The 18887-nt window shown below is 42.2% G+C and overlaps 1 protein-coding gene across 1 annotated transcript in view; it reads right to left on the bottom strand.

The window, feature by feature from the left end:
- Positions 1-18887, bottom strand: part of HUWE1 (HECT, UBA and WWE domain containing E3 ubiquitin protein ligase 1) — a 689948-nt gene that overhangs the window by 279369 nt on the left and 391692 nt on the right. Inside the window, exons 36-39 of the mRNA XM_053695471.1 lie at positions 18205-18381; positions 17908-18064; positions 17312-17670; positions 16894-17089 (exon numbers count right to left, since the gene is read on the bottom strand). Of these exons, the coding sequence (XP_053551446.1) occupies positions 16894-17089; positions 17312-17670; positions 17908-18064; positions 18205-18381 (889 nt within the window). The remainder of the gene's footprint in view (positions 1-16893; positions 17090-17311; positions 17671-17907; positions 18065-18204; positions 18382-18887) is intronic.

Genomic DNA, 18887 nt, shown 5'->3' with positions numbered 1-18887 from the left:
ACAAAACCTCCCTCCTGGCCCCTTCAGATAGGTGTGAGGGTATGTCAGAAAAGATATCATCAGCGTCCTCTTGCTCCTCAGTGTTTAAAACAGAGCAATCACGCTTTCTGATAAGTAGGCATTTTGGAAAAAATTGCATGCAATAGAATTATCCATTACAGCCATTAATTGTTGTATGGTAATAAGTATTGGCGCACTAGATGTACTAGGGGCCTCTTGTGTGGGCAAAACTGGTGTAGACACAGAAGGGGATGATGCAGTACCATGCTTACTCCCCTCATTAGAGGAATCATCTTGGGCAATATCATATCTATGGCATTATTATCCCTACTTTGTTTGGACATTATGACACAAATATATCACATATATTTAAATGGGGAGACACATTGGCTTTCATACATATAGAACATCGTTATCTGATGGTTCAGACATGTTAAACAGGCTTAAACTTGTTAATAAAGCACAAAAAACGTTTTACAATAAAACCGTTACTGTCCCTTTAAATTTTAAACTGAACACACTATTACTGAATATGTGAAAAAGTATGAAGGAATTGTTCAAATTTCACCAAAATTTCACCACAGTAACTTAAAGCCTTAAAAGTATTGCACACCAAATTTGAAAGCTTTAACCCTTAAAATAACGGAACCGGAGCCGTTTTTACATTTAACCCCTATACAGTCCCAGGTATCTGCTTTGCTGAGACCCAACCAAGCCCAGAGGGGAATACGATACCAAATGATGCCTTCTATAAGCTTTTTCAGTGGTTCTTAGCTCCTCACACATGCATCTGCATGCCATGCTTTCCAAAAACAACTGCGCATTAGAGGCGCGAAAATGAGGCTCTGTCTATGACTAGAAAAGGCCCCCAGTGAAAAAGGTGTCCAATACAGTGCCTGCCGTTTTTATTAAAACAATCCCCAAGATTTAACAACTATTAAAAGTAATAATCTGCCAAATATACTTAGTAAAGTAATCGTTTTAGCCCAGAAAAATGTCTACCAGTTTTTTAAGCCCTAATGAAGCCCTTTATTCTTTTACTTAAACAAAGAAAATGGCTTACCGGTTCCCATAGGGAAAATGACAGCTTCCAGCATTACCGAGTCTTGTTAGAAATGTGTCATACCTCAAGCAGCAAAAGTCTGCTCACTGCTTCCCCCAACTGAAGTTAATTCCTCTCAACAGTACTGTGTGGAAACAGCCATCGATTTTAGTAACGGTTGCTAAAATCATTTTCCTCTTACAAACAGAAATCTTCATCTCTTTCCTGTTTCAGAGTAAATAGTACATACCAGCACTATTTTAAAATAACAAACTCTTGATTGAAGAATAAAAACTACATTTAAACACCAAAAAACTCTAAGCCATCTCCGTGGAGATGTTGCCTGTACAACGGCAAAGAGAATGACTGGGGAAGGCGGAGCCTAGGAGGGATCATGTGACCAGCTTTGCTGGGCTCTTTGCCATTTCCTGTTGGGGAAGAGAATATCCCACAAGTAAGGATGACGCCGTGGACCGGACACACCTATGTTGGAGAAAACAGGGTGAAAAGTTGCCTTTTTTTTGGGAACAAAGATTTGAATAAAACCCTAGACCCCGTTCAGAGGGGAGGCACTGGGACAATCACCCCAATGAAAGCTAGCTGTTATACGCAATTTAAAAAAGGCTGTCTTCCTTTCTGGTTACAAAGAAAACCTTGACAGAAGGGATCTGCCTCTTGGAGGGCGAGATCGGAAGCCTATCCTGTACCCTTGGAAGAATACGTCCAAGACCCAGGGGTCTTGAACATCCAGAACCAAACTTCTAGAAAAAAGGGACAAATTGCCCTTTACACGTTCCGATCCCAGATCGGAGGACGACCCTAAAAGCATACTTATTGTCAGAGGAGGACTTCTTGGACTGATTGTTCAAGTTCCAATAATGGTTAGGCATCCAGGTTCTCAGAGGATGGTCTGACTAAGAAGGGGCCGGAGATCTGTCCCTTATTTATTTGAAAAGAACGAAAATCTCTGGAATTGGCAACCCTTAGATTTAGCTTTCTTGTCCAGGGGCCAAGCTCCTGGTTGACAAGGCAACAAATTACTGGGGGACTAGGGGAAGCGGGGGGATACTTATAGCTTTGGTTGGGGTGGCTTTGCCTCTTCCTGATGGCCAGGGGTTATATTCCAAACGGTAATTAATGAATGTGTGGACTCTCCCTGCCATTGGAAACAAACATGTGCGCAAGAAAAAATAAAAAAAAAATGTCAGAAAACTACAGGGTGGGGTCTCGTAGACTCACCACCATGAATGAAAGAAATGTGTACTGTAAGCATACATTTTTTCATTTATACAGGTGGTGAGAGTCTTCCAATACCAAAGCTGTAAAGTTCACGAGAAATGAGATATAAAGGGCAGGATTTTCAGTCTCCATGCCATCAAGCTTAGAGATTTGAAATACGGATAGAAAAAGGGACCTTGAGACAAAAGGTCTGGTGGTAGCGGCGAGGTTAAGAAGGACAACTGGACATTTGAACCAGATCTGCATACCAAGCCCTGTTAGGCAAAGCTGGGGCAATCAGGATTAGGAAACTGATACGCAAGCTTAAATGACCAAGGAGCTACAAGAGCATACACAAACTCTGCCGAGTGTCCCTGGACCTACCAAAGTACCTGGGAAGTAGGGGAGGATTCTTTGGCTTGCTTAGGCCTGTTCCAATTAGCACTAGGTCTCCAGATTGCGCCAGAGTGCTTCTGAGAGGAGGTATTAACTTTTCGTTCCTTTCCTCAGAAAAAGGAACAGAAACGATTGGAAGCTTTAGTTTTCCCCTTGGAATTGTCCTGAGAAAGAAAAGCCCCTTTACCTTCAGTAGAAGCGATATAATCCAAATCAGAACAATTTATTTCCCTGAAAAAAAAGATAAAAGTCTGGATTAGACACCATAGCAGCAGACCAGGACTTAAAAGCTTTTCTAGAAGGAACTGCCAAGGACATGTTTTTAACATTAATCTTAAAGGTATAGTCTAGTCAAAATTAAAATTTCATGATTCAGAGGGAGCATGCAATTTTAAACAATTTTCTAATTTACTCATAATAGCACTACCCAGACACTGAACCAAAAATGGTCCGGCTCCTCAGCTTACATTCTTGCTTTTAAAAATAAAGATACCAACAGAACAAAGAAACATTAATAAATTAGAAAGTTACTTAAAATTGCATGCTCCAGCTGAATCATGAAACTTTAATTTTGACTAAACTATCCCTTTAATAATGTCAAATACAGTATCACAAATAAAGGAATTAGCACTTGAGTAAACCCAAGAGGTTCAAAAACTCTTCACTAGCATACTAGAGGGACATACGTGTACCAACATACGTGTACTAATATATGTTAGTATGTTACATATGTGTACTAACCAGATGCACGCTGACCCAAAAGTCGAAGCGTGTCAAAAAACACCCGTGTGCGCAAAAAAAGTAAATTTATGCTTACCTGAAAAATTAATTTCTTTTACGATATGACGAGTCCACAAATTTCATCCTTATTTGTGGGATATTAACCTCCTGCTAACAGGAAGTGGCAAAGAGCACCACAGCAGAGCTATATATATAGCCCCTCCCTTCTCCTCCACCCTCAGTCATTCAGCCAAAGGTATAGGAAGAGAAAAGGAAAGGCTAAAAGGTGCAGACGTGACTGAAGTTTACCAAAAATAAATAAATTTGTCTTAAAAAGAACAGGGTGGGCCGTGAACACGTCATATCGTAAAAGAAATTAATTGATCAGGTAAGCATAAATTTACTTTTCTTTTACAAAGATATGACGAGTCCACGGATTTCATCCTTACTTGTGGGATACCAATACCAAAGCAAAAGGACACGGATGAAAGGGAGGGACAAGACAGGAACCTAAACAGAAGGCACCACTGCTTGAAAAACATTTCTCCCAAAAATAGCCTCAGAAGAAACGAAAGTATAAAATTTGTAAAATTTGGAAAAAGTATGAAGGGACGACCAAGTCGCAGCCTTACAAATCTGTTCAACAGAAGCATCGTTTCTAAAAGCCCATGTGGAAGCCACAGCCCTAGAAGAATGAGCCGTAATTCTTTCAGGAGGCTGCTGTCCAGCAGTCTCATATGACAGACGGATGATATTTCTCAGCCAAGAAGAAAGAGGTAGCCGTAGCTTTCTGACCCCTACGCTTTCCAGAATAAACAATGAATAATGAAGATGATTGACGAAAATCCTTGGTTGCCTGTAAGTAAAACTTCAAGGCACAGAACACGTCCAGACACTCCTTCTTGGAAGAAGGATTAGGACACAATGAAGGAACAACAATTTCTTGATTAATGTTCTTATTTGAAACAACCTTAGGAGGAAATCCAGGTTTAGTACGTAAAACCACCTTATCAGAATGAAATATAAGATAAGGCAAATCACATTGTAACGCTGAAAGCTCAGAAACTCTTTGAGCAGAAGAAACAACTAAAAACAGAACTTTCCAAGATAACAATTTAATATCTATGGAATGCATGGGTTCAAACGGAACTCACTGAAGAACTCTAAGAACTAAATTCAAACTCCAGGGAGGAGTAATAGGTCTACATACAGGCTTAAATCTAGTTCGAAGCATGACAAAAAGACTGAACATCCGGCACATTTGCCAAACGTTTGTGAAGCAAAATTGACAAAGCAGAAATCTGTCCCTTTAAGGAACTTGCCGACAACCCTTTCTCCAATCCTTCTTGGAGAAAAGACAGAATCCTAACTTTACTCCATGAGTAAACCTTGGATTCACACCAATAAAGATAATTATGCCCTATCTTATCTTCCTAGCTAACTGGACCCGCATTGAGACGCAAAATACTAAAGGCTGTGTTAGATGCTCTGCCTTCCGATATCGTAATGGAGGTGGAGAGCTTAATCTAACACAGTCTCAACGTAGCTCCGCCCCTCGTGGGCGTGATAACACTCCATCTCCCAGCACCCTTATGACTGTGCCCTGAGATAGAGGAATTGCAGCCCAAAAATGGCACCAAAAGTAACTCCGCCCATCGTGGGCATCACAGCAAACAATCTCCCGGACGCCATTATTGTTGCATAGATAGGCCACCGGGAGTTAGTTAAATTTGTACACTATTAAAAATTGGGGACGATTATGCTACCGCATGTCAGGTAGCTCTATAGCCCAAAAGAGTGACCTAAACACCATTTCCTGAGACCTTATTATATTGTCCCAAGTGATTGATGCCCCCGAGTATTGCCACATTTAATCTCCTTAGTCTCACCTCACTTTACCTCTTCCTATCACTAACGTAGGCAAAGAGAATAACTGGAGTGGGAGGGAAGGGAGGAGCTATATATACAGCTCTGCTGTGGTGCTCTTTGCCTCCTCCTGCTGACCAGGAGGTGAATATCCCATTAGTAATTAAGATGATCCGTGGACTCATCGTGACTTAAAAAAGAAAATTTATGCTTATCCGATAAATTTGTTTCTTTTTAGACACGATGAGTCCACGGATTTCGCCTCCTGGTCAGCAGGAGGAGGCAAAGAGCACAACAGAAGAGCTGTACATATAGTTCCTCCCTTCCCTCTCATTCCAGTCATTCGACCAAAGTTAGGAAGAGAAAGGAAAAACCAAGGTGCAGAGGTGTCTGAAGTTAACAAAAATTAATAACCCGTCTAAGAGAACAGGTTGGGCCATGGACTCATCGTGTCTAAAAAGAAACAAATTTATCACGTAAGCATAAATATTCTTTTCTTTTTAAAGACACGAGTCCACAGATTTCATCCTTACTTGTGGGATACAATACCAAAGCTAGAGTACACGGATGAAAAAGGGAGGGACAAGACAGGGAACCTAAACAGAAGGCACCACTGCTTGAAGAACCTTTCTCCCAAAAACAGCCTCTGCCGAAGCAAAGGTATCAATATGTAAAAATTTAGAAAAAGTGTGAAGAGAGAACCAATTTGCAGCCTGCAAATATGTTCAACAGAAGCAGCATTTTTGAATGCCCATGAGGAATCAACAGCCCTGGTGGAATGAGCCTTAACTCTTACAGGAGGCTGCTGTCCAGCAGTCTCACATGCAAATCGGATGATACGCTTCAGCCAAAAAGAAAGAAAGGTAGCCATAGCTTTCTGACCCTTACGTTTTCCAGAAAAAATGACCAATAGCAAAGACGATTGACAAAAGTCCTTAGTCGCTTGCAAATAAAAAATTAAAGCACGTACTACATCCAAATTGTGCAGAACACAAGGGAGGAACAACAATCTCCTGATTAATGTTCTTGTCTGCAACAACCTTAGGAAGAAAACCAGCTTAGTACGTAAAACCACCGTATCCGAATGAAAGATAAGGTAAGGTGAATAATATTGTAATTCCGAAAACTCAGACACTTGTCGAGCAGAAGAAATAGCAACAAGAAATAAAACTTTCCAAAATAACGTAATATCTATGGAATGTATAGGTTCAAACGGAACCCCTTGAAGAACTTTTAAAGAACTAAATTCAAACTCCATGGAGGAGCAATTGGATTAAACACAGACCTGATTCAAATCAAAGCCCGACAAAAAGATGGAATATCTGGTACATCTGCCAGACGCTTGTGCAACAAAATAGATAAGGCAGAGATCTGACCTTTTTAGGGAACTCGTCGATAAAGCCTTCTCCAATCCTTCTTGGAGAAAAGACAAAATCCTGGGAATCCAAACTTTACTCCATGAGTAGCCCATGGATTCACACCAAAAAAGATATATGCGCCATATCTTATGGTAAATCTTCCTAGTTAAAGGGCTTACGCACCTGAATTAAGGTAGCTATGACCGAATCAGAGAAACTCCTCTTGGAGAAAAACAAAATTGATGCTTACCTGATAAATTTCTCTTTTGCGATGTACCTGAAGTTTACAGAAAAAAATTCTGTCTTGAATAGACAGGGCGGGCCGTGGACTCGGTACATCGCAAAAGAAATTTATCAGGTAAGCATAAATTTTGTTTTCTTTTGCAAGATGTACCGAGTCCACGGATTCATCCTAACTTGTGGGATACCAATACCAAAGCTTTAGGACACGGATGAAGGGAGGGACAAGACAGGAACCTAAACGGAAGGCACCACTGCTTGCAAAACCTTTCACCCAAAAATAGCCTCCGAAGAAGCAAAAGTATCAAATTTGTAAAATTTGGAAAAGGTATGAAGCGTAGACCAAGTCGCAGCCTTACAAATCTGTTCAACAGAAGCATCATCTTTAAAAGCCCATGTGGAAGCCACCGCTCTAGTGGAGTGAGCTGTAATTCTTTCAGGAGGCTGCTGTCCAGCAGTCTCATAAGACAAACGGATGATGCTTTTCAGCCAAAAGGAAAGAGGTAGCCGTAGCCTTTTCACCTCTACGCTTACCAGCATAGACAACGAACAAAGAAGAGGATTGGCGAAAATCTTTGGTTGCCTGCAAATAAAACTTCAAGGCACCTACCACGTCCAAGTTGTGCAACAGACGTTCCTTCTTAGAAGAAGGATTAGGACACAGAGAAGGAACAACAATTTCCTGATTGATATTCCTGTTAGAAACAACCTTAGGGAGGAACCCAGGTTTGGTACGCAAAACCACCTTATCAGCATGGAAAACAAGATAAGGCGAGTCGCATTGTAACGCAGAAAGCGCAGAAAGTCTTCGAGCTGAAGAGATAGCAACTAGAAAACAGAGCTTTCCAAGATAAAAGCTTAATATCTATGGAATGCATGGGTTCAAATGGAACCCTCTGAAGAACATTAAGAACTAAATTTAGACTCCATGGCGGAGCAACAGGTTTAAACACAGGCTTGATTCTAACTAAGGCCTGACAAAAAGCCCGAACGTCTGGGACATCAGCCAGGCGCTTGTGCAATAAGATTGACAAAGCAGATATCTGTCCCTTTAGGGAACTAGCTGACAATCCTTTTTCCAATCCTTCTTGAAGAAAAGACAAAATCCTAGGAATCCTGATCTTACTCCATGAGTAGCCTTTGGATTCGCACCAAAAAAGATATTTACGCCATATCTTATGATAGATTTTCCTGGTGACAGGCTTTTGAGCATTAATCAAGGTATCTATGACCGACTCAGAGAAACCCGCTTTGATAAAATCAAGCGTTCAATCTCCAGGCAGTCAGTTGCAGAGAAATTAGATTTGGATGCTTGAACGGAAACTGAATTAGAAGATCGCGTTGCAGTGGCAGAGTCCATGGTGGCAGAGATGACATGTCCACCAGATCTGCATACCAAGTCCTGCGTGGCCATGCAGGTGCTATCAAAATCACTGAGGCTCTCTCCTGTTTGATTCTGGCAATCAGACGCAGAATGAGAGGGAAAGGTGGAAACATAAGCCAGGTTGAACGACCAGGGTACTGCTAGAGCATCTAACAGTACTGCCTGAGGGTCCCTGGACCTGGATCAGTAACAAGGAAGTTTGGCGTTCTGACGAGACGCCATCAGATCCAATTCTGGTGTGCCCCATAGCTGAACCAGTTGAGCAAACACCTCCGGATGGAGCTCCCACTCCCCAGGATGAAAAGTCTGATGACTTAGAAAATCTGCCTCCCAGTTCTCTACCCCTGGGATATAGATCGCTGATAGATGGCAAGAGTGAGTCTCTGGCCATCGGATTATCCTGGAAACTTCTATAATCGCCAAGGAACTCATAGTTCCCCCCTGATGATTGATATAAGCTACAGTCGTGATGTTGTCCGACTGAAACCTGATGAATCCGGCCGAAGCCAGCTGAGGCCACGCCTGAAGATCATTGAATATCGCTCTTAATTCCAGAATATTTATCAGTAGGAGGGCCTCCTCCGGAGTCCACAAACCCTGTGCTTTCAGGGAATTCCAGACTACACCCCAGCCCAGTAGGCTGGCGTCCGTCGTCACAATAACCCACGCTGGCCTGCGGAAACACATTCCCCTGGACAGCTGATCCTGTGACAACCACCAAAGAAGAGAGTCTCTGGTCTCTTGATCCAGATTTATTTGAGGAGATAAATCTGCATAATCCCCATTCCACTGTTTGAGAATGCATAGTTGCAGTGGTCTGAGATGCAAACGAGCAAACGGAACTACGTCCATTGCTGCTACCATAAGTCCGATTACCTCCATACACTGAGCCACTGACGGCCGAGGAATGGAATGAAGAGCTCGGCAGGTGGTTAAAATCTTTGATTTCCTGACCTCCGTCAGAAAAATTTTCATGTCCACCGAATCTATCCAGGAATGGAATTCTTGTGAGAGGAATAAGGGAACTCTTTTTCACATTCACCTTCCACCCATGAGATCTTAGAAAGGCAAACACTAAGTCTGTGTGAGACTTGGCAAGTTGAAAAGTCGACTCTTGAATTAAGATGTCGTCCAGATAAGGCGCCACCGCCAGAAGGGATCCTAGCACCTTTGTGAAGATTCTTGGCGCCGTGGCCAACCCGAAGGGAAGAGCCACAAACTGGTAATGCCTGTCCAGAAAGGCAAACCTGAGGAACTGGTGATCTTTGTGGATACCAATGTGTAGATACGCATCCTTTAGATCCACGGTAGTCATATATTGACCCTCCTGGATCATTGGTAAAATAGTCCGAATGGTCTCCATCTTGAAGGATGGAACTCTTAGGAATTGGTTTAGGATCTTGAGATCTAGAATTGGTCTGAAGGTTCCCTCTTTTTTGGGAACCACAAACAGATTGTAGTAGAAACCTTGCCCTTGTTCTACTTTTGAAACTGGGCAGATCACTCCCATGGTAAAAAGGTCTTCTACACAGCGTAAGAACGCCTCTATTGTTGTCTGGTTTACAGACAATTAAGAAAGATGGAATCTCCCCCTTGGAGGAGAATCTTTGAAATCTAGGAGATACCCCTGGGTTACAATTTCTACGGCCCAGGAGTCCTGAACGTCTCTTGCCCAGGCCTGAGCAAAGAGAGAGAGTCTGCCCCCTACTAGATCCGGTCCCGGATCGGGGGCCACCCCTTCATGCTGTCTTAGTGGCAGCAGCAGGCTTTTTGGCCTGTTTACCCTTGTTCCAAGCCGGGTTAGGTCTCCAGGTTGGCTTGGATTGAGCAAAATTCCCCTCTTGCTTTGCAGCCGGGGAAGAGGAAGCGGGACCACCCCTGAAGTTTCGAAAGGAATGAAAATTATTTTGTTTGGTCCTTGTCTTATTTGACTTATTTTGAGGGAGGGCATGACCCTTTCCTCCAGTGATGTCTGAAATGATCTCTTTCAGTGCAGGCCCGAATAGGGTCTTACCTTGGAAAGAGATGGTCAAAAGCTTAGATTTAGATGACACATCGGCCGACCAGGACTTAAGCCATAACTCTCTACGCGCTAAAATGGCAAAACCTGAATTCTTTGCCGCTAATTTAGCAAGATGAAAAGCGGCGTCTGTAATGAAAGAATTAGCTAACTTAAGAGCCTTAATTCTGTCCAGAATATCATCTAGTGGAGTCTCCATCTGGAGAGCCTCTTCAAGAGCCTCATACCAAAAGGCAGCTGCAGTGGTTACAGGAACAATGCACGCTATAGGTTGAAGAAGAAAACCTTGAAAATTTTCTTTAGGAGACCCTCTAATTTTTTATCCATAGGATCAATGAAAGCAACACTGTCTTCAATAGGTATAGTTGTACGCTTAGCTAGAGTAGAAATAGCTCCCTCCACCTTAGGGACCGTCTGTCATGAGTCCTTTATGGTGTCAGATATGGGAAAAAAATTCTTAAAAACAGGAGGGGGAGCGAACGGAATACCTGGTCTATCCCACTCCTTAGTAACAATGTCCGAAATCCTCTTAGGAACCGGAAAAACATCAGTGTAAACAGGAACCTCTAAATATTTGTCCATTTTACACAATTTCTCTGGAACGACAATAGGGTCACAATCATCCAGAGTCGCTAAAACCTCCCTGAGCAATAAACGGAGGTGCTCTAGCTTAAATTTAAATGCCGTCATATCTGAATCAGTCTGAGGGAACATCTTTCCAGAATCAGAAATCTCTCCCTCAGATAGCAAATCCCTCATCCCTACTTCAGAACATTGTGAGGGAATATCGGATAGGCTACTAAAGCGTCAGAAGGCTCAGCATTTGATCTTAACCCAGAGCTACTGCACTTCCCTTGCAACCCTGGCAGCTTAGATAAAACCTCTGTGAGGGTAGTATTCATAACCGAGGCCATATCTTGCAAGGTGAAAGAATTAGACGCACTAGAAGTACTTGGCGTCGCTTGTGCGGGCGTTACTGGTTGTGACACTTGGGGAGATGGCAAAATCTGATTACCCTGAGAATCATCTAATGCCAAACCTTTATAAGTCAAAATATGCTGTTTGCAATTTATAGACATATCAGTACAAGTGTGACACATTCTAAGAGGGGGTTCCACAATGGCTTCTAAACAAATTGAACAATGAGTTTCCTCAATGTCAGACATGTTTAACAGGCTAGTAATGAGGCAAGCAAGCTTGGAAAACACTTTATTTAATGAAAAAAATACAATTTGCAAAAACGGTACTGTGCCTTTAAGAGAAAAAAAAAGGCATACACAAACTGCAAAACTGCTAAAAATAACTCCAAACTTTCAAAAATGTTTACAGTATACCTCTCAAGCTCTAGTAAGATTGCACCACAAATATTAAGGCAATTAACCCTTAAATGAGAAAACCGGATTAAAAAGAGTTAAAAACCCGGTAAAATCCCTCGTCAGTACCCTGCCACAGCTCTGCTGTGGCGCCTACCTGCCCTCAAGGATCAAAAATGTGGAAAAGAAGCTTCGATTAGGCTCTTAGAAGTGCTCCACGACCCTTCTGTTGTGGCTTGCTGCTTGCCTATGCAAAATAAATGCACAACTGAGGAGCGAAAATAGGCCCCGTCCCTCTCTCCTCGATGTTGCTGGGGCCTACACAGAAGGTTACAAAACGAACCTTGAGCCATGTGGGTTATAAAAAAAAAGTCCCAATTAAAATAAACATAGTACTCCCAGACACACAAACGTTTGTTCCTAATATGATATACAAACTGAGTGCCCATAAAATTAGCCCTATATGAAAGCTAGTAATACCCTTCTAACACTAGGATTACTGCTTACCCTTCCCCTAATGGGGATACATTCAGCCTTTCTGTAGTTATCCAAGTCTCTGCAGAAAAAAAGGGCTGAACATACCTCATTGCTGTATAGCAAGAACCATTCCTCACACTGAAGTTTTCCTGTACTCCTCAGCTTCTGTGGGAACAGTAGTGGACCTTAGTTACAAATGCTAAGATCATCATCCTCCAGGCAGAAATCTTCATCTATGTCCTGCCTGAGAGTAAATAGTACAACACCGGTACCATTTAAAAATAACAAACATTTGATTGAAGATAAAATAAAACTAACAGTTTAACACCTCTTCTCATTACCTTTCCTGCTTAGAGCCAGCAAAGAGAATGACTGGGGGTGGAGTTAAGGAGGGAGCTATATAGACAGCTCTGCTGTGGTGCTCTCTTTGCTACTTCCTGTCAGGAAGGACAATATCCCACAAGTAAGGATGAATCCGTGGACTCGGTACATCTTGCAAAAGAAATTAAGCGTTCAATCTCCAAGCAGTCAGTTGCAGAGAAACGAGATTCATGTGAAGGAAGGATCCCTGAATGAGAAGTTCCTTCCTCAATGGAATCTTCCAAGGTGGCAGGGATGACATGACCACCAGATCGGCATACCAAATCCTGCGAGACCACGCAGGAGCAATTAGGAATAAACCCTTCTCCAATTCTCCGATGCCTTCTCCTGTTTGAGTTGAGCACTAACCCGGGGAAGAAGCGCAAACGGGGGAAATAGATATGCTAGGCTGAAGAACCAAGGAACTGCCAAGGCATCTAGCAGCTCGGCCTGGGGGCCCTGGACCTAGACCCGTATCTCGGAAGCTTGGCATTCTGACGAGATGCCATGAGATCCAACTCCGGCCGACCCCATTTGAGAAACAGGTAGGAGAATACTTCCGGAGGGAGTTCCCACTCTCCTGAATGAAAGATTTGCCTGTTCAGAAAATCCGCCTCCCAGTTGACTATCGTTGGGATGTGGATTGCCGACAGATGGAAAGAATGGACCTTCGTCCACTGGATTATCTTGGCTACCGCAGTCATCGCTAAGGAACTCCTTGTTCCTCCCTGATGATCAATGTAAGCGTCTACCATTATGCTGTCTGACTGGAATCTGATGAATTGGTCCGAAGCCAACTAAGGCCAGGCCCGAAGCCTCAGCTCTAGAATGTTGATGGGAAGGAGTGACTCTGCCCGAGTCCATACTCCCTGAACCTTTAAATAGTCCCAGACTGCTCCCCATCCTAAAAGGCTGGTGTCTGTCGTCACAATCACCCATGAAGGTCTGCGAAAGCATGTCCCCTGGGAAAAATGATCCAGAAACAACCACCATTGAAGAGAGTCCCTCGTCTCCCGTTTTAAGATTATTCGAGGAGACAAATCTGTATAATCTCCATTCTACTACCTGAGCATGCTTAGCCGCAGAGGCCTGAGGTGGAACCGAGCAAACGGTATGATGTCCATTGCCGCCACCATCAATCCGAGTACCTCCATGCACTGAGCCACTGACGGCCAAGGAGTGGACTTAAGGGTTCGACATGTTACTGTGTCTTTATCAAACAGACGTATGTCTTTAATATTTAAATTTTATAATTAAGGCATACTAGCGAGGCATCTTGTAAACCGCATAACATTTCAGTAGAGTTCCTCTAAAGTGCCCGTTAGATCCTCTGTTTAAAAATCTAACAGCTGTAACGCGGTCTCTAAGCGCACCACACTGTATTTCCAGCCCCCTCCACTAACCAGAAATGAAGAGAAGGAACCTAAACAGAAACTAAAAGAATCTAATAGCCCTGCTTTCCGATAACCGGAAGCACCAAATAAGCACTGCGCCATGAAATTGGCGCCACGCAAGCTCCGCCCCTCATGGGCATGTCAACAATTCACTCCTGGTAACCATTATTATTGAGCTAAACGACCGGGAACAAAACAAGCTGCTTAGCCTCTTTCACCTAAGTCTAGGAAGCTGCTTAGCCATATAAACATTGTTATATCAAACACCCTCACACTGAGCTATGTACCTTCTACCCGTACAAAAAGTCAGACAGTATGAACAATCCTCTCCCGGTCGTCATTATTACCTAAACGACCAGGAGCAAAATAACAGGCTGCTTAGCTCCTTCCACCTATGTCTAGGAAGATGCTTAGCCCATATGAACTCAGTCGTAACAATCTTCACACTGAGCTTTGCACAATATAAAAGACAGACCATATAAACCCTCCCGGTCAGCTATCTTTATAAAACTGCCGGGAGAGAAAAGTCACATGTCCCAGTGTCAGTGTCCAAAACTGCCAAGTGTCCCCTAGAACAAATAGGAGAATTGCATCTATGTTAACCCCAAGCAAGGAGCCCCAATGTGATGAGGTCTGAGGAAAAAAATTAAAGTGCCTAAACTTTTTTGAGAATTCTTGTACCCCAGAAATAAAGTCAGCACTTACCTCATCTTCTGCCTGGCAGCAAGGCAGGCTCCAGGTGTAAGAGGTCCTATCCCTCCAATGGACCTGAGAATGAAGAGAAAGTCCTGAGTTAGAATCTCTCAGGTTTTCTAAAGGCAGGGCAACATCAATATATGGGAGGCACAGTGAGAATTATGTCCCACAAGTTCCCATTGCTCTAAAGCCACCTAATGCTCTACTGTAGAGACTGATATGGACTACAGCTACACCCTAGAACAAAGCAGCACATTTTGGCACTACTTAAAAAAAATATCCTCTTGATTGAAGAATCTAATCTAACACCTCACTTTACCTCTTCCTATCACTAATGTAGGCAAAGAGAATGACTGGAGTGGGAGGGAAGGGAGGAGCTATATATACAGCTCTGCTGTGGTGCTCTTTGCCTCCTCCTGCTGACCAGGAGGCGTAATCCCACAAGGATGAAATCCGTGGACTCATGTCTTTAAAAAGAAAAAAAAGACTATACCCCAGATAAGCAACTTCCTAAAACATGATTTCCATAACAAAACTGCCAGACTGCAAAGGAAAATATACATAGACTTGACTCATGGCAAATGTAAGTAAAATACATTTAAAACTTTATGTTAATACATAAAGCGCTAAACCATAGGTGAGAGTGTCTTAAATAATGATACATACTTACCGGGGGAAAACCATCCACATATAGCAGATAGCCAAACCAGTACTGAAAACTATCAGCAGAGGTAATGGTATATATATTGTTGATCTGAAAAGGGAGGTAGGAGATGAATCCCTACGACCGAAAACCCTTGAAAAGATTTCCTGCGAGGGAAACTATAAAATCAATAGGTGAAACTCACTTTACATCCCTCTGACAAACACTGTACTCAGAGGAATTGGTCTTCAAAATGCTTAGAAGCACTTATAGAAGAAATATTCAAAATCAAGCACAAACTTACTTCACCGCCTCTATAGGAGGCAAAGTTTGGTAAACTTTGCCCCTCCTGGTAGGATTGTATATCCCATACGTCACTAGCTCATGGACTCTTGCCAATTACATGAAAGAAAGAAAAGTTTTTGTGTTATCATTCATATTCTCAGAAAAATGGCCAAGAAATCAAATTCTGCCAGGGTATGTAAACTTATGAGCACAACTGTAGACTAAAAGACCATCTCACTGAAAAACCATATGCACATCTTCATTATTCACATCATCTCAGACAAAAGACTGAGTTACCTGTGAGGTGGGAGGGGTTTTATAGAGCTCTTGGGGTTTGGGAATCTTTGTATCCTCCAAGTGGTAGGGGAGAGTAATTCCCAAGAGTAATGGATTGTGGACTCTCACCACATCATGTATGAAATAAATTTTGATTTCATGTCCCTTTATAGTTCCATAAAACTGGTTGATCTGAACACATAGCAGGGCAGATACTTGTGTGCAGAGAATATTTGTACAGAAAACTAAACCAAGTAAGAAAAAATAAATATTTATTTTACTGTGTCTGTCGTTCTCAAATTCCCTACTCCAATCAGTATTTTTGACCACTTTATCATACCCGGTGTCCCCAATGATAACCCGCTTGCTGGGGCATGCCCATGCATTTTCATTTGTGGTGGTGAAGGATCCACATTCACCCCTCCATTAAACAATGTGGTAAGTATCATTGGATTATCAGGCATCATAAAACATACAAATGTCATCCATATTACCTAAATATATTCAAATACATTTCCAGAATGTCTACTAAATTGGTCATAATGCTTAAACACACTCAAAAACTGCTTGTTGTCAAATTGGATGCAGGGATGCAATACCATACATCTTCGCCACTGTTCGCCGGACTATGTTAAATCTGGCCCTATGTGTGGCCTCACCTCATCATAATATTCATTTGTGAAGACTGAATAAGCTCAGAAGCTGTGTCCTACAGCAGATAGCCACTTCCATGAATGGAAACCAGAAGAGCGAAGATTTGATGAAAGTATTGCAAAACTGATTTGAAGAGGTTAAGTGGGTTTTGTAGTGTGCTGACTTAACAGGTATAGTTTATTACTATATTTGTCAGTTATATGTTTTACATACGTTTTTTATTACGTCAGTCATTACCTAAAACTTTTTTGGCAAAAAACACTTGTATCCCTTTAGTCTGCCATGTGCCCAGAATACACATTATTTTACTTGCTGACATAGTAAGAGTTGAAAAGAATTGGTGTGTGCTCATGAATTGAGTATCTTTCCAAAAGGTAGGTGGACATGTACCTCACCAAGCATGCACAACATTATATTGTATTAGCTATGAAATACTATAAGTTGGTGTTATAACAAATGTGTCAGAATATCACATAAGACAACACTTATGTTACAATCCAGTACTAACTACACCTTCAGAATGAGTACTGAAGACAGCGCCAAAAACTCACCAGTGCCTGAGCCACGAGGGGCTGGCAAAGCTATTCGAATGCAGTTGTTGGCCACCTCAGTGAAGATGTCTGGGTTTCGGCAAGCAGCTGGACCCAGAACTCGAAGAATATAATTTATCTCTCTAGAACCTAGGCTTCCAGAAACTACCCCAGATGTTGTGCTGCCGGCCCCACTGGTTGCAGCAGACCTCACTACCTATTAAAAAAATGGAAAAAAAAGTCAAAGGGTTTAACCCAAGCACTACACATTGTTACTATGTTGCCATTGAGAAGGGTGAAATTCAGAAGATATAAATTAACAGCATTGTCATACATAAGGATGAGCTATTTCAGAGTATATCTCAAGATCAATACACAGAGAACAGGCTTATGCTATAATGTCCTAATATGAGAAAGATGCAACATATATGGAACATACCTTTTCCATGGTGTGCTGCAAAGTGCATGGGTCCTCTATGATGTGTCTAAATAGAAGGGTAACAAGCGGGGTGAAGCCGTTGAATCCTGAGCTCTGGGTCAAACTAAGGATCATGCGCGTACTCTTTAGTTCAGCAAACATCATGGCGTACTTGTGGTCACGGGTTAGGCGCAAACATAATCGAAGGGTGGCATGTAATGTGTCTGGATCAACTGGGACACCAAGCATGCTAACGCATGATCGGATCAGGACAGTCACCATTTCTTCAGTAAGTCCCTGGATCACAATATCCCCAACTTTAGCCTCCTCGGCTGGTGGCTCCTTTTCTGTGGTCGAGTTCTCTGGAACAGGAGTGGGCTCTAATAGTAAACAAATTAGTATACGTTAGCACTTGCAATACTTTGGTGGGCAAGTTTCTTCTTACACTGCACAGTAGAGAAACAGGAAGTTGGAACAACATTACTTCACATAGCATAAACCCCAGTGGGGAGGAAAAAATGGTTTACTTTGATTACTTATGATAGGTAGTTAGTGATGGGTAAAGTATGTTTAAATTTTGTTTAAATAAAAGGCTTTAAACAGAACATTTGGCCTACCAGCTGCTTGCTCCTCCTGCTTGGTTTCTACTTCCTTCCCTTCCTCCAGTGTCTTCTCCAGCTCCTGTCCATTCCCATTCTTGCCCCCCTTGCTCAACCGTGGGATTCGCAACAAAGTGAGCATCACAGGCCGCCTATTTCCAGTTTCTTCATTCACCTATGGAACCAAAACAGGATTAAAAAGCAAGCTATGATAGATATGGAACACACCATTGGCATTGCAACACCATGTCAGCACTTTACAAGGAAATAGGAGGCAAGACAAGGCCAGTCACAAGTAGTATCAATGAAAATCACCTGCACCATGGTAGTAAATTGTACAGTGTATCTCCGGCGCCCAGCCGTGAAACGCACACAGGTCTCGCCCGCTTTCCAGGCAGCGTCAATAGTACTGTTGTTGCTGGCACTGTAGCTGCACCAACGCCCTGACCGATCATCAAACCATCGCCAGTTGTTGCCAGTTGACTGTAGATACTATTAAGGGACAAGGGGGAAGTTCTCAAACACCAAAATCTTATTAACACCCTCATAGGTAGAAAGTTAGAGACAATAAACAACTTAGTAATACAACATATGTCAACAGTAATGCAATTAACTAAGCATAATTTTTTATTATAAACTCAAGTTTAACATTATTGCTCCTAAAATTCACTGATTAAAGGGCCATTATACACTTTTTTTTTTGCATAAATGTTTTGTAGATGATCTATTTATAAAGCCCATAAAGTTTGTTTTTTTAAAAATGTATAATTTTGCTTATTTTTAAAGAACATTGCTCTGATTTTCAGACTCCTAACCAAGCCCCAAAGTTTTATTTGAATACCGTCAGCTACCTTCTCCAGCTTGCTCCTGTTTGTGTAAAGGGTCTTTTCATATGCAAAAGAATGGGGAGGGGGGGGAGGGTCTTATTTACCACTTGCAGTGGGCTTTCCAACTGCCTTTTCAACAGAGCTAAACTGAAAGCTTCTAAGTACGTTTTT

Source organism: Bombina bombina, chromosome 12 (genome assembly GCF_027579735.1).
Source record: "Bombina bombina isolate aBomBom1 chromosome 12, aBomBom1.pri, whole genome shotgun sequence".
Taxonomy (NCBI): Eukaryota; Metazoa; Chordata; class Amphibia; order Anura; family Bombinatoridae; genus Bombina; species Bombina bombina.
This window is presented reverse-complemented; position numbering and strand designations above follow the sequence as displayed.